General features: G+C 52.7%; 2 protein-coding genes across 16 annotated transcripts in view; one reads left to right on the top strand and one right to left on the bottom strand.

Moving 5' to 3' along the window:
* The window catches only part of DHRS12 (dehydrogenase/reductase 12), a 77,562-nt gene extending 71,336 nt beyond the window's left edge, over positions 1 to 6,226 (top strand). For 5 of the 10 annotated variants that reach the window (XM_086329187.1, XM_086329193.1, XM_086329192.1 and 2 more), the window contains 4 exons: positions 280 to 384; positions 1,979 to 2,069; positions 4,587 to 4,724; positions 5,575 to 6,226. In XM_086329187.1, coding sequence (XP_086185313.1) covers positions 280 to 384; positions 1,979 to 2,069; positions 4,587 to 4,724; positions 5,575 to 5,684 — 444 coding nt within the window. In that variant the 3' untranslated portion in view covers positions 5,685 to 6,226. Of the gene's footprint in view, positions 1 to 279; positions 385 to 499; positions 1,148 to 1,978; positions 2,070 to 4,586; positions 4,725 to 5,574 lie in introns of those variants that run through there. The other 5 variants (XR_015138022.1, XM_086329191.1, XM_086329189.1 and 2 more) reach the window with 2 other exon arrangements.
* A 1,808-nt stretch (positions 6,227 to 8,034) lies between these two features.
* Positions 8,035 to 15,214, bottom strand: part of WDFY2 (WD repeat and FYVE domain containing 2) — a 192,220-nt gene continuing 185,040 nt past the window's right edge. For 4 of the 6 annotated variants that reach the window (XM_086329181.1, XM_086329184.1, XM_086329182.1 and 1 more), the window contains one exon: positions 8,035 to 15,024. In XM_086329181.1, coding sequence (XP_086185307.1) covers positions 14,995 to 15,024 — 30 coding nt within the window. In that variant the 3' untranslated portion in view covers positions 8,035 to 14,994. The remainder of the gene's footprint in view (positions 15,025 to 15,214) is intronic. The other 2 variants (XR_015138020.1, XR_015138021.1) reach the window with 1 other exon arrangement.

Below are 15,214 nucleotides of genomic sequence, written 5' to 3'. Positions count from 1 at the left end.
CCACAAACCGAGGCCCAGGAGTGGCCTCCGGAAGCCGGAGACGCCAAGGAGGGAATTCCCCCCTCAAACTGTCAGAAGGTCTCTGCTGATACTTCGATTTTAGCCCCACAAGACACATTTCAGACCTCTGGCTTCCAGAGCTGGGGGGAATCCACCTGCGCTTTTGTAAGCCTCTTAGTCTGTAGTCATTTGTCGCAAGAGCAATAAGAAACAGATACATGGAGAAGGGGGATGGGAAGGTATTACAAACTTTTCTTCACAAATCTCCATTTACTGCAGATAACAGTGTCCTCTGGAGGAATGTTGGTTCAGAAACTGAACACCGATGACCCGCAGTCAGAAAGGACAGCGTTCGATGGCACCATGGTCTATGCACAGAACAAAGTAAGCAAGGGGCTGTTCTCAACACGGTCTCCTGGGCTCTTCTCCGTGGAAGGCTTATTCTGGGATACACAATGGCTTGGATCTAATTCCCAGAGCACCTGAATGTCCCTCACAGGAGAGAGAATCCTCTTCTCCATCAGAAGCCCAGCTCAGCTCTGCCTGGACCAGGGTGGAGGTGCGGGGCTTCAGCTCACCCCAAGGAGGAGCCACAAAAGCTGCCACCTCTCTTCCCGAATATCTCAGACCCACAAGGAGGGTGGTGAGAGCAGGTGATCCCCACAGCAGGACCCAGCAGAGGCTCCTTGTCCTGCGTGGCTCAGAGAGGAAATGGACCCAGGGGGTCCCTTCTCTCCCCCTGGGCAGCCCCTGCTCACTGGCTGGATGGATACCACCAGAACCGTGCTGGGTTTCTGGCTCCCTTTGTGGGGTATGCACTCAGTTGCTTCAGTCGTGTCTGACTCTTTGCAACCCCATGGACTGTAGCCCGCCAGGCTCCTCTGTGCAAGGGATTCTCCAGGCAAGAATACTGGGGTGGGTTGTCATGCCCTCTTCCAGGGGATCTTCCCGGCCCAGGAATCGAACCTGTGTCTCTCATGTCTCCTGCACTGGCAGGCAGGTTCTCTACCATTAGCGCCACCTGGGAAGCCCCACTGAGGGGGATGCACATCCAGTTCTGAAGACACGAAAGCTCAGAGGTCTGGTCTCATGGCCACTCGGAACAGAAAGTTCTGTGTCTCAGCTTATCACAGCTGTTCTAGGAGCCGACTGTATACCTGCCACATTCACCGTTCCTGCCCTTCAGTTCACCTGGTGGGGGGCTCCCTGGTGGTTTGTGAAGCTGCCCTCGCCCACAGCTTTCCCTCTTGTTCACAGAGGAGTCCTGTCCCACCCCCCTCCCTCTGTACCCCGGTTCTCTGCCCCACCTTCGCTCACCAACCCCCAGACCAGCTCCTGGTGGGTGACTTGTCATGACTCAACATCCCACCAATCAGAGGCACCAGGCTTCTCTACAGATTTTCTGGGGAACCTGGGGACAAAGCACTCACTCCATAAATGGGGCCCAGGTGGAGCTCTTTGTAAAATGTAATCTAACCGCCCTGGGAGGGGGCAGTGGCCTCCACACAGCTGAGGCTTTATGTGGGGGTACTTGGCGATTTTTAAAGAAATTTGCAGCAGATGCATTCTCTAAGCCTCTCAGGACGGTTCCCACACTCCAAGGTTCCTTCACGTGTCCGCAGACACCCACTCAGTGCCTGCAGGGCACGGGGCCGGGGGTGCTCTGTGCTCCCACCACACTCGCGTCCAGCAGCAGATACGGTAACAGCGAGAGGGCGCTGTGGGTGTACTTTCCTCGGGGGAGGGAGGGCGAAGCCCCCAGGCCACCGGCAGCCTCATTCCTGCTGCTGGTCTGTCTGCGTCTCAGATGGCGGGGCCAGGACGCAGCCTTGGGTCACAGCCAGAGCTCGCTGGGTGAAGAGCCGATGATTCTAGAGGAAGTTGCGATCTGACTTTGTGGAGGGCGGGGGACGGGGGCTCTGCACACGCTCAGCCCCCCTGCTTCCCCCTCCCATCTGTTCACCCTCACCCTGTCCAGAGGCAGCAGGTGGTTTTGACGGAGCGGTGGGCCCGAGCGCACCCGGCCATCCACTTCTCATGCATGCATCCCGGCTGGGTCGACACCCCAGGTAGGTCTTTAAGTTCCCTGCCGCCCACGTTTCATCTAAAAATATCTGGGCGGCCGCAGGACGGACTCTCCCCAGGAATGACCTAGAACTGGTATCAGGAGGATGAGGAATGGCTTCGTTTCTGCGGGAGCCAGGCAGACTGGGACTGGAGAGGGAGAAGCCTGGTCCTCAGAGGCAGAGCTGGTGTGGTCAGTCTGCCCCACGTGTGCATGGCCCAGGGAGTGGGTGGCGCCTGGGTTGGGGTATGGCTGGGGACCCCTCCCTCGGGACAGAGGGTGCTTGGTCCACACCCAGTGTTATGGGAGATGCTGGGGACGTGGGGATAGGCCAGGCCACCTTCCCACTGCCCGGGTTTCTTGAAATAGTGAATGCACAAGGGGAAGTAACAATCACAAGGGGGCAGGTGGAATTCTCTGGAAGCGTGGAAAAAGAGGGAAGGAGAACAGAACTCTCTGCGGGGTCAGTCCCTCCCACCTCTGAGACCTCGGCGTATCACTTGGGCTCTGTAGCTCTTTCCTCCTCCCCCAGCAAGGGAACTGAAAACAGCAGCCCTGGCAGAACGCCTGGGACACGAGGGCCCAGAGCTGCTCCCAGCGCTGTCTCCATACCATCGCCTGTGCCCTCACCCCCTCCTGGGGTGGGCACTACCACCATGCCCATTTACATCTGGGGAAACTGAGGCACACAGAGGGGCTGGGACGTCCCGGCTGGGCCCGGCCACAGTCTAGTGAGAGGCAGACTCTCATACACTTGCTGTCACCTTCCGAAAGCTGGTTTAGCAGAGGCCTTAATATCTGCATCTACATCCTTGGAATTCATCCTAAGAGATGTGGAAAATGAGGTTGCTCGTCCCAGCACTGGTGCTTGGAGAGTAGGTTGATAAATTAGGGAACACCTGCACGGGACATCTGTTCAGCCCTGAACACTGCTGCGGATAAATGTCTATGGGAAGCAAACAGTGCTATCTCATTAAATGCAGGTATCGGGCCCTCAGACCTTAGAGCCTTCTGGTCTTACTTTTGATACACCTACGTCCCCATGGAGAAGGGGGTGCATCGTGCCCCACTGCATCCCACAGAGACCGGGCGGGGGGAGGTGCAGCAGGCCCGCCTGCCAGTTGGGGGTGGGGGGAGCTGAGGACATCTGGCAGCCTCCTGTTGTAAATGGAAAGGGGGGGTGTCCTCCGCCGAGCACCCCAGGAGGCCCTCGGGCCAGGGCTGTTGGGAGAGGGCGGCTTCTTATCTTGTGTCACTTCCTGGTGGGAGACGTGCCCAGCCTTGCCTGACCAGGTAGCTCTATCAGCCAGTGGAGAACCACCAGCCTCTCATCCCCGCAGGACATCACCCTGACGGTCCTCACATCAACCTGTGCGCTGGCCGAGTCTGCGCTCCAAGGTCACCACCTGAGTCCAGCATCTGGGTCAGGGTGCGGTCAGCCATCTGTGGTCCACAGGTCACAGGGCCAAGACTGGGCTTCTCAGAGGCTGCTGACTGGGCCTCAGTGTCCAGAGGGAGGGCTGGGGAAGGGCCTGAGCCCACAGACACTCGTCCTCCCGGAGTGGTATGATGTGTGTGTGAGCACTAAGTCGCTTCAGTCGTGTCCAACTCCTTTTGACCCCATGGACTGTAGCCCGCCAGGCTCCTCTGTCCATGCGATTCTCCAGGCAAGAATGCTGGAGTGGGTAGCCATTCCCTTCTCCAGGGGATCTTCCCGACCCAGGGGCTGAACCCATGTCTCTTACGTCTCCTGCACTGGCAGGTGGGTTCTTTACCACTAGCGCCACCTGGGAAGCCCAACGGGGGACTCAAATGCCTGCTGTTTACTCATCAGAAGTATTCCCTAATTTTCCCACAATAAGCAAGTACTGTTTCTGTAAAGGGAAAAAGAAAAAAACGTTTATTTTTAAATTTTGTTTTAGATGATCCTTTCTCTGAAATCCTCTGATCTCATTACATCTCTCCAATGTTGTTTTCTCTGCTTTCTTTTCTTTCTTTGGCTTCATGAGAGAATAGTTGTGCTTCCCAGAGTGCTAACTGTAAAGACTCTGTGTTCCCCGAGGTCTGTGGGCAAATGGGGGTGTGTGTGTGGGGTGGTGCAGTCTGCAGCCAGTGCTGGGGAGGATGAGGGAGAGGGAGGAAAGAGTCCCTTCCCTTGTTCCAACACGCCTCGCTGAAAAAGCAGAGAACACTCTCACAGCCCGGAGGACACTCAGCCTGGATCCTGGGAGGATCAGAAGCCTTGAGAAGATGGGTCCCCCAGGACGGGGGGAGTCTGATCCCCTTTTGCCCCCAGGTGTGACCCTCATTTCTCAGGATGGGAATCCGGAGGTCCAGGGGATTTTGCTCCCAGGGGACAGGCCTGTCTGGGCCGACAGCCTGCATGAACACTGTTTTGAAGTGGAAAGAGGGCAGTTGGTGATCTCATTCCAACTCCGCGTGGTTATTTTGGTATTAAAGCAGCCAACTCGGTTGAGGATGAGGGCGCTGTCCTCACGGCCCTGTGTGTGCCTCCCCGCAGGTGTGCGGCTGTCGATGCCGGGCTTCCACGCCAGGCTGGGGGCCAGGCTGCGCTCCGAGGCCCAGGGCGCGGACACGGTGCTGTGGCTGGCCCTTGCCCCCGCTGCCACCGCCCAGCCCAGCGGCTGCTTCTTCCAAGGTGACTTTCTCTCTGAACCACAGCCCGAGGGTGTCTGGAGGTGGACCCTCCTCTCTCCCCGGTCATGTGGGGAGGGGCTGTCGCCCTTCCCCTTGATGTGCTGGCCTGCCTTCGGGGGACGGCTCCTTGGCCTGTTATTTTGGGAAGGGCCTCACCTCTGGCTCTGCACTCCCGGCTTTTTGCATCCGCCTTCCCGAACTCAGTGGGTCCTGTGAGGATGAAGTAAGTCCTGGGGTTGTAACCCCTGACTTCAGTGTCTTGGGCACGGCTGGACCTGTGGGGCACCTCGGAGACTGGAAGCTCCTTTGCCGGAGCCCAGGGCCTGGGAGTGAATCTCTGCTTTTCTGTTGCTGGGGGTGGCTATCTGTTCAGCGTTTGCTCCCTACCCAGGCGGGATCCCAACAGGCAGATCTAAGAGCAGGCAGGCTGAGGAAAGAAGGTGGAGGTTCCCCTCCCGCCTCGGAGGTGGCCACGCTTGCGTGAGCTGTGATGGAGTTCTGGGGACCCTGTGGCGGCCAGGAGGGTGGCTGTACCCTCTCTCACTATCACCTGCCAGACCAAATATGCCACACTCCCGGGTCCCCGACCCCCACCAGCCAGCACCCAGGCCTGGGGACCCTGCCCGCCGCCAGCCAGCCCCCTGGAGTCCTGTCGCCAGCTGTCGGCGCTCAGCCTGCCGCCCGGCCTCAGCCTCCCTTCTGCAGCACCTCACTGTCCCCTCGGACCCTGAGCGCAGGGGTGGCCGACCCCCTTCCCGTGTGGGCCCCCACCCCTGGCAGTGGCCGCTCACAACTGACCCGAGGCCCGGCCCTGCCGCTCGTGACTTTGTGTTTCTCTCTCACGTTTACAGACCGGAAACCGGCGCCCACACACTTGCCTCTCGCGAGGACATCGTCCTCACCGGCCGAAGAGGAGAAACTCATTGAGATCTTGGAAGAGCTGGCTCGGAGATTTAAATAGCCCAGGCTAGACCCAACAAGGAGCCGGAATTGCCTCAGGAAATACGGCAAGGTGCGGACCAGTGGCCAGCGAGGAGACCCCACTGCTCCTGCCCCGCCGTAGACCGGCCCATCTTCCATGGCTGTGCTTTGAGCTGGTTTCCTCTCCGTCAGGAGTCACAGAATTTAGTCCTGTTCTTTATATATAAAGCCTAGTACTGAAAGCTTGACTCACCACCGCCTCATGGGACCGAAGCTGGGTTAACTTACCCTCTGGGGGCCTCATTTTCCCTGTCAGTGGAGATTAGAGTGCTCCCTACCTCATGGGGTGGTTGTAACGATTCAGTGAGTTACCACTTGTAATGCTCTTAGCAGAATGCCTGGTGTGTCATAAAGACGTGATACGTGTTAGCTACTAACATCAGCATTTAACTGACAAGTGTGCTAAAATTCATGGGGGGAGGAAAAAACCCCTAAAGATTACCCCCTGTAGCAATGAGGAGTCCAGGATGGAAACTTTTATTTTAAAATACATGATTGCGGCTGAGAGCAAGTGAACCTTCATTTTCCGCAGTAGCTTCTTCTGTGTAAATCTCTCCTTGATTTGTGAGTGTGATTTTCTTAAAGATTCCGTGTCACTGTCAGTATCAGGGGAGCAGGTCCGGGAGGGGGAAGGAGGGGATGCTACACTGCCCTGGCCTGGCCCTGAGGCTTCAGGGGCAAGGCGGAACCAAGGGTCAGTGCTTATTTACAAGCAGTCACTGGAGGCCTGGTTTACAGGTGCTAAGATTAGAAGCGGCTTCAATTATGCACTTGGCAATCTGGTGTTGCCGTTCGGTAAAACTTTTAAATTATTTGCATTTTCTGTCTTAGTGAAACAGGGAGAGCTCTAACACAATCGGTGAACAGATTTAGGAAAGCTCTGCTACTGCTGTCACTTCAGTCGTGTCCGACTCTGTGCGACCCGATAGACGGCAGCCCACCAGACTCCCCCTTCCCTGGGATTCTCCAGGCAAGAACACGAGTGGGTTGCCATTTCCTTCTCCAATGCATGAAAGTGAAAAGTGAAAGTGAAGTCGCTCAGTGGTGTCCGACCCTCAGCGACCCCATGGACTGCAGCCCTCCAGGCTCCTCCGTCCATGGGATTTTCCAGGCAAGAGTACTGGAGTGGGGTGCCATTGCCTTCTCCGGAGGAAAGCTCTACATACACTCTGGAAGTTCAAGGGGAAATGAACATAACTCGGCATCAACGGAGGAGGAGGACCCGGGGAGGGGCGGGCACAGCTCAGCCAGTCCCACCATGCCGGGCCTCGGAGGTGTCTGAGGTGCTCAGATCGGGCTCTTAGCCAGAGAGCTCCAAGAAAGGGGCTTTTTGGTGGATCTGCCTGGAAGGGCCGTGAGCACCGGCTCCACCAGCCTGCATCTCTCCCTTCCTGAAGGACAGTAGGGGGCGCTGGAGTGCTGGGTGTGGGTGGGGCTGTGCTTTGACAGGCAGGCTGGAGGAGGGGGCCATTCAGCTGCCCCACCCACTGGCCCTTCCCAAGGGGTGCTAGTGGTAAAGAGTCCACCTGCCAAGGCAGGAAATGTAAGAGATGTGGGTTCCATCCCTGGGTAGGGAAGATCCCCTGGAGGAGGGCATGGCAATCCACTCCAGTATTCTCGCCTGGAGAATCCCATGGACAGAGGAGCCTGGTGGGCTACAGTCCATGGGGTCGCACAGAGTCCGACACCACTGAAGCGACCTAGCACAGCACAAGTCATTGATTGCTTCACAAATTTATCCATAAATAGGCCTCATGCATTTTTTTTTTTTTTTTTGTCAGCGGGGGCAGGCTATGCCGCGTGGCCTGTGGGATCTGTTCCCAGACCAGGGATCAAACCCACACCCCCTGCATTGGAAGCTTGGTGTCTTAACCATTGGACCACCAGGGAAGTCCTGGATCTCATGAGTTTTTATAGAGGCTTTTCCTGGCTATATTTTTTCCTGAGTCCTCTCTCACTTCATTTGGAAAGCTTATCAACCACACTTAAAGCAGCCTTATGTGGGCTTCTCTCGTTACTCAGGTGGTAAAGAATCTGCCTGCAATGCAGGAGACCCAGGTTCAATCCCTGGGTTGGGAAGATCCCCTGGAGAAGGAAATGGCAACCCACTCCAGTATTCTTGCCTGGAGAATCCCATGGACAGAGGAGCCTGGTGGGCTACAGTCCAAGGAGTCGCAGAGAATTGGACACAACTGAGTGACTTTCACTTTTTTCTCACTATGTGAAAGATAAAAAGGACCACTCAGCCAGCCCTGGTGAATACCGACGCAGGGCTGCTGGGGTGCATGTGATCACAGGGCACAGCTCGACAACAATAACATGACCACAGGAAGGTTTCCACAGAGATTTATTTTAAACCGTGGCGGTAGCTTGCATTGGGTCTTGACACAGGTCATGGCTACACACACATTTTGGTTAGAGGGAAGCACAGAGGGAAAGTGAGCAGAGTTCAGGAACATTCACAACATTCAGCAGACATTTAACGTTGTGGGAAATCCTGGCTCATTCCCACCTAGTCACATTCAGGAAGTCAATGTCAAGACTGCTTGGTCTGGTTGGTGGAATCTGGTGGTAGAGGGCGTGGCGATGCCAGCGGGGTTCAGCTAGAACCACATTTGAGAAACCTCTTCCAGCTTTGGGCTTATGACATTCTCAGCCTGACCCCTTTCTCATTTCATAAAGAAAGACAAGACATTTTGTAAAGCAACATGCCGTGGCAGCCAGGTTCCGACTGGGCTGCAGGCTGATGGGCATGCAGGATGGAAGCGTCCTTGTCCCTGGTTATGGAGTCAGTGGGAGGCAGGCATGAATGTGGGGCTAGCACCTTCCCAGTTGTCCAGTTAGTAACAATTTTTGTACTTTTCATGTATTTTCTTCTGCAAAATGACAGTACATTGAAAAAAAAAAAAAGGCAGATGGCGTAAAACACAAATATGTAAGTATACATCGGTAACCAGCGACACAAGTATTTTGGTCCATACTTCATATGCTACTAACATAAGGCGGCCATCCATTTAAATGAAGGGAAGAGTGTTTTTAAGAGAAATACTTCTTTCAAACCATTTCCCATTTTTGTGTTACAGTTTACTCTCTCATGCTTCCCAGAGAACCAAGACGGGGCCGGGGGGTGTAGGGGGAGGAGAAAGGATCCTAAATATCAAGGTCGCATTCCAAATCTAACCTTTAAGCCAACCTGCAATTATTCCCTTTCTCTCCCAAGAAAGTCAGATACACTTGGATCCACAGAGGTGAACATTCTGAGGTATCTGTTTTTAATGAGATGGTACCATGATTGACCTCTGCCTTCTCCAACCTTTTTCAAACCTCCTGGGCTCTAGATGGGAAAATACAGGCAGCGGTTTACTTGATGTGACACCAGACAAAGGCAGTGGGGCACACTCCCATTTACCTGAGTTAAGTCAGCCACGAGCAGGCAGGTCACTGGTAATGGTCAGATTAGTCCAGTGAGTAACAACAGTCATAGAATCGTAGCATCACAGATTGGAAGGGATCTTAAGCATGATTATCGAATTCAACTTTTCCTCAAGACTTTTAATCTCCTTTCCACATCTTTTCCACTATAAATAGACAAGGGGCTATGGACTTGCTGTTCAAAAATTCCCTGGCTTAAGAAACACAACGGAGGAATCCCCTTCCAGTGCTGGACAGATCTAATTTTACACCCTGCTTTCTTGTGTTAGGCCCAGACAGGCTTCTCCGTGGAAGGGATAAATTTGAAAGGCAAAATGACAAACTAAAAACCTAAGGGTTGGTGTGTATCTAGTTCTTGATGGTCAAGTTGAGTTCAAGTGTAAAAACGAACATAGATGTTCCTGAATTAAGTTACAGACATGCGATACTTGGGCACTGGAGGAAAAAGGCCCGTGGGTGCAGTACAAGTACCAGGAAGGACCGAGGCCCACCGTGGGATGGGGAGGCCCCGGGCTCTGCACAGCTGGGTCTACAGAGCCCTTTTACAGTCACTGAATTGAGAAAAATGTTCCCTTCCCTTGGCGAGTGCCCCTGCCGTGAGCATTTATCACATTTACCACACTGTACTGAGACGACCCACTGCTGCAGGAGCGATGGAAGGCCAGAGGCAAATGTGGACAGCAGTGGCCTGCTTGCTCACGGAGAGATCACATGTGGGCGGGGCCTCTGCTGTCCAGAATGGCCTCCTCCACAGGTCAAGGGCTGTCCTTTTTCAAAGGAGAGCAGCCAGGGAATAATGGGATTAGTATGTTGTAAGCTCATCTAGGGACTTCCCAGGTGGCACAGTGATAAAGAATCTGCTGGACAATGGAGGAGATGTAAGAGACTTGGGGTTGATCCCTGGGTGGAGAGGGAGCCCTGCAGAAGGTAGTAGCAACCCACTGTGGTATTCTTGCCTGGAGAATCCCATGGACAGAGGAGGCTGGCGGGCTACAGTCTATGGGGTCGCAAAGAGTGGGACATGACTTAGCGACTGAGCTCACAAGCTCGTCCAGACCAAAACCAGGCAAGCAGTGGTCTCCAGCCCCACCTCATGGCCTCCGGTGAGTGGCTGTGCCCCCACAACAAAGTTCAAAAATTAGTTAACCAGGGGTCCTTTTTAAGATAATTCCAGGTGTTTCCAAAGAAAAAGTAACTTTGATACTGGCCTCAGCTGCGGGAGGACTGGACTCGTCTGGCAAGCCTCTGGGTAAAGGTGCTTGGTGAACTGTGGGCTGCCTCCCTCCCCCTGCGGCCATGAGCATCCATCTGATAGTGATGAGAGGACCGCAGGCTCCAGGACTGCAGCTGCACACACGCTACTCTGGAGCTCCAACCACAGGTGGGACCCCAGTGCCAGGCTGGTGCAGGTCTTGGGCCTTTGCTGGCACTGCTTCCACAGCCTGGAAACTCAGGTACTTCCTCAGCTCACTCCAACTCTTCATTTAACTCTCAGCTCTGGAGTTCTTTCCTCTGGGTTCTCCCCTCCCCTGTGGGTGCACGAGCACCTGTGTATCCTGGGACGGGACCCCACGCCCTCTGTCACCAGAGTCACCACGTGGCACAGAAATGAGCCACAGCAAAGACGTGAAACCAGTCAATCCTAAAGGAAATCAGTTCTGAATATTCATCGGAAGGACTGATGCTAAAGCTGAAGCTCCAATACTTTGGCCACCTGATGCAGAGAGCTGACTCACTGGAAAAGACCCTGATGCTGGGAAAGATTGAGCCAGGAGGAGAAGGGGATGGCAGAGGATGAGACGGTTGGATGGCATCACTGACTCCATGGATATAAGTTTGAGCAAGCTCCAGGAGTTGGTGATGGACAGGGAAGCCTGGCATGCTGCAGTCCAGGGGTTGCAAAGAGTCGGACACAACTGAGCGACTGAACACCAACTCGTCTGTGTGGCCCCTGCCCAAGCCACAGAATGGACCTCCTGACCCCAGGCCTGGTTCAAAGGCTGGTGTGTGGTGGACACTCAGCAAAGGGCTGGACTATGAGAGTTAGGAGACTCAAGGGTGATATAGATCCCTCGGTGCTCAGGATGGACTTAATCTCTGTGTTTCCCTGTCATGTTGATAGATAGCCACCCTCACATCCAGAAAAATGCGACTTAACTTTGTTCTAGAGGAGAAAGAAAATGCCAAAAGCATTGGCAAAATGTTTTTTCATTTTAAAACAGAAATCTTAGTGGACAAGGTCACTTAGAATTAAACTACTGTGAAAAGGCAAAACCAAAGGGATCTCATTTAATGGATATTTATGTCTGGTAACTTTGATACATAGTTCAGACTGAGACCCTTGCTTAAAAGGTAAAATCCAGGCTTTAAAATTTGATTAATGTCAAGCAAAAATAAATTCGGCTTTTGAAAAAATGAGTATCAAAAATAGGAAAAGGCGGTATTTCATGGGAAGGGCGATGAGGAGACTCGCCAGGGCCCCCTGCAGGCAGAGGGCAAGATGCAGTTTCAGTGCCCTTGATCCCACTTAAACTGAGAGGCTGGCGAGGTCAGAGGGGCGAACGCAGGAAGTGGGTTAGGCTGATGGAGGCCTGCAGTGACTACCTTGCTGCACGAGCCCACCCATTCGGAGCCACAGGAGGTATCAGATTTGCCTGCGGCGAGAGGACCAGACCCAGTTCTGAGGGCTCCCTGCCTTGAGCCTCGAAGTCATTCCTCGCACTCACGCTATTAAGAGTTCACGTTCAAAAGAAACTGTTCTTCCAAAATTCTTATAGATTCCCCTTGCCGATACCTCAACTATATCTAACTGCTTGGTGTGACTGTGCTTGGAACATTCTAGAGGCCTGAAGAGTCCCTTCCAGTTCTGTGATTTTACGATTCTTTGCATAACATTCAAACAATCCAGTGAGAAACACACCATGGTTGACTGACCTCATTAAAAAAAAAAGACACATGACTCCAAGTACTTCATCTAAAACCACTTGTGCTGTTGTGGAGACAACCCAGGCAGCAAAAGGGTCCAGGAACGTCATTTCTCTGGAGAGACGGAGCATGGGATTGGTCCTGCCCCACCAAATAAAAGGCACAAGCATGTATGTACGGGGTGCCACTTCCCAGCATTGATCGAGTTAGGCTTGACTTGCCAGAGCTTCTGTGTGTTGAAGCAATAGAGCAGAAAGAAAAATTATATATATATATAAAGTGCAATTCCAGTGGGGTAAAACAAGAACGATGAAAGTTAACCCAGACAGGAGACAAGCCAAGCGCTGGTGCCAGCTTTTGCTCCTAATGAATGAAGCCTCTATTCCATAAAATGCTTGGAAGGCACCCCAACACCAACACATATCGATGAGTTACACAAATGGTGGTGGGAATGTAATACTCCAGGATTCACAGTATTATAAACACACACAGTTGGCATGCTAAGTGCTTCTCACCGAACTAAAGCACCTACACGGATGAGGAGAAATGAAAGAGCAGAGCAATGGGTACCTTGACGCGTCTGTGGTCGCTGGCCGCGACGCTCACCACCAGGAGGTGTGGCCGCTGGTCTCCGCCTCTGAGCGGCTCGTGGGCTGGGGACACAGCCTCGCTGGGAGGGAGGTGGGTGGACTGAAGGGCGGGCTCACAGACCAGAGTGATCACAGGCTCACATGTGACCCAACGGGGACAATCAGCTTCCCTGGCGTGATCCGAGCTCATCTCGACCCAACTCGGAACCACGTCGGGTCTCCTGGGCACCTGACCCACTGCCTCCCTGACACTGTTTGCCTCTCTGTATTCGGGCCATGCTCAAAGGAAGGGAGAGGACAGCCATTCATTTCTACTACTCATGTCTACCACATCGTTCTTTATCATGTACAACTCCGTAAGTGGCTCCAGGTTCTAGCAGTAAACTACAAAACAGATATTTGAATATTTTAAATTGAATTCCCTTTTTAAAGCTCTCTCACAACCATGCAGAAGAGACTCAGGTGAGTTATAATGGCTTTCACTGATGGCCAGCAAGGGCAGGGTGGAAGGGGCAGCTCAGTGGCAAGTGGTAACTGCTGCTGGATGGTGTGTCTGTGTCCACAGCCTCAGAGTATGGTCACATGGGCTGATCTGCCCTGATTTCCCAGGTCATGGCTGTCCTGCACCATGGCTGCACGGGGCATACCCACTGTCCTGTGCCCCAAAGCTGCAGCAGCAGAACCATCTCGAGGAGGTCTGTCACCAGGAAGCACAGCTGGTCGGTGTTGGGGTGGCGGTGAGGGGGCGGTTATCCAAGTCTGGCTGGGAGTCCTTCTCCCAGTTAGAAAAGTAATAAATGATCGTGAGGGGAGAAACTACAACCACCCTCAATTGTCAAGTCAGCAGAGAACAAGACCCTGCGGAGGTAGGGCTCACATAGGGAAGGGCAAGTCATTGGCCTGTGGATCTGCAAGGCTTTGTGTAACTGTGTGAACCCCAAGGACTCAGGGGTCCCCTGATGCTCCTGACGGGTGAGGGATGAATGAGGTGGTCCAGGTAAAGTGCCGAGAAGGAGGTGGGCACAAAGCACACGCCTGCTGCTCATTTAAATTCTACTTTTACAGGTTGAAAATAAGTAGCCAAATGGGGTCTCTACACACAAGAATATCTCAGTTTATCAAGTTGATTGGATTCCCTTAAAATCAGGGTTCTTCAGGTTCATTTCCTAAAGCCTCCCATCCCCCTCTTTTCTGTACATTCCCAACTGGAACACACAGCATGAGCTGTAGGCCTGAGTACCTTTTATGTCTCAGATCACACAGTTGGAGTATTAAAGCGTGCAAAGTGTTCTGATAAAATACACGAAGATAAAAATCTTTAAATATCTGGTTTTGAAAGGGGAAGCAAATACAGACAGTGAGGGATAAAGCAGCATACAACCTCACAGCAATGAACATGTTCAAGTTCAGAGGTGATATCACACAGAACCACAGATCTTAAAGACACTATTCTTGAAGGACACAGGGTTTTGTTGTTTCGTTTTGCTTGTTTTTAATATCAAGAGCAAAGGAGAGCTGTGTCAATAAAACTAAAACCCAAAAGGCTCAGAAAGCTCCCACTGAGTTAGAAAGGATCCAGGCACTGAGAGTTCAAGGTCTGAGTTTGATAATCTACTTCCGTGGCTAAGAGTGGCTTTCTCACAGCAATTTTTTTTTTTCTTTTTTAATGTGGGAAAGAGAAAAACTGAGGCAGAAACATAAGGTCATTTCCACTCTTGTAAGATCTAGACATTACAAATGGATCATCCTTCGGGCAATTTAAGAAATCAGCTGGGAAAACCACAAGGATGGTTTTCCAGATCTCTCAACGGAGGGGGACTCCTACGAAAGTAGACACACTGCAAATAAATTGTGAATATGTTCACTCTGGGGAACAGTGGAGGAAGCTGAATTGGGGGAAGACACAGACCACGGGATATGTGCCCAAGGGAGAGGATCACGGAAACTACTTCACAATGACCCCAAGTACCCTGAATAGTTATACACTCCTCATTTCTCCGACACACAAAGAAACAGCTAAAACCAAGTGTCAACAAATATAAAACTGAAAACACCCCATACTGAGTTTTCGGTATACTCAAAACAAGGGAGCAGAGCCAGACTGTATAAACCATTTGTTAAAAAAATATCCTCTTTTTATATTGTATGAACAAGTTGAAAGAGTTCCCTCACAAGAGCTCACTGACCGCTCACCGCCACGTGTGCAGGCGATGCGCAAGCTCAGCTCAGCTTTTCGGCTTCTCTCCCACCACTCGCACATCTGCTTTACTGCTCCAGTCGTGATTGGGGTTAGAACAACCGTTTCTTGAGTAAATTCTGTCTTTCTGGCGCCTGGAAGGGGCATCAAGACACGACTGGGGTCATATCCCACAACTGTAAAAAGAAAAAGATCCCTGATGAACACCTGGAGAAGGCAACGGCAACCCACTTCCGTATTCTTGCCTGGAAAATCCCCCGCACAGAGGAGCCTGGTGGGCTACAGTCCATGGGGTAGTTGCAAAGAGTGGGACACGACTGAGCAACTGAGCGCTGATGAACTACCATTCAACTGGGTTGAGAAGCC

Source organism: Bos grunniens, chromosome 12 (assembly GCF_055505025.1).
Source record: "Bos grunniens cultivar Pamir isolate PY7600 chromosome 12, Bosgru_T2T1.0, whole genome shotgun sequence".
NCBI lineage: Eukaryota > Metazoa > Chordata > Mammalia > Artiodactyla > Bovidae > Bos > Bos grunniens.
This window is presented reverse-complemented; position numbering and strand designations above follow the sequence as displayed.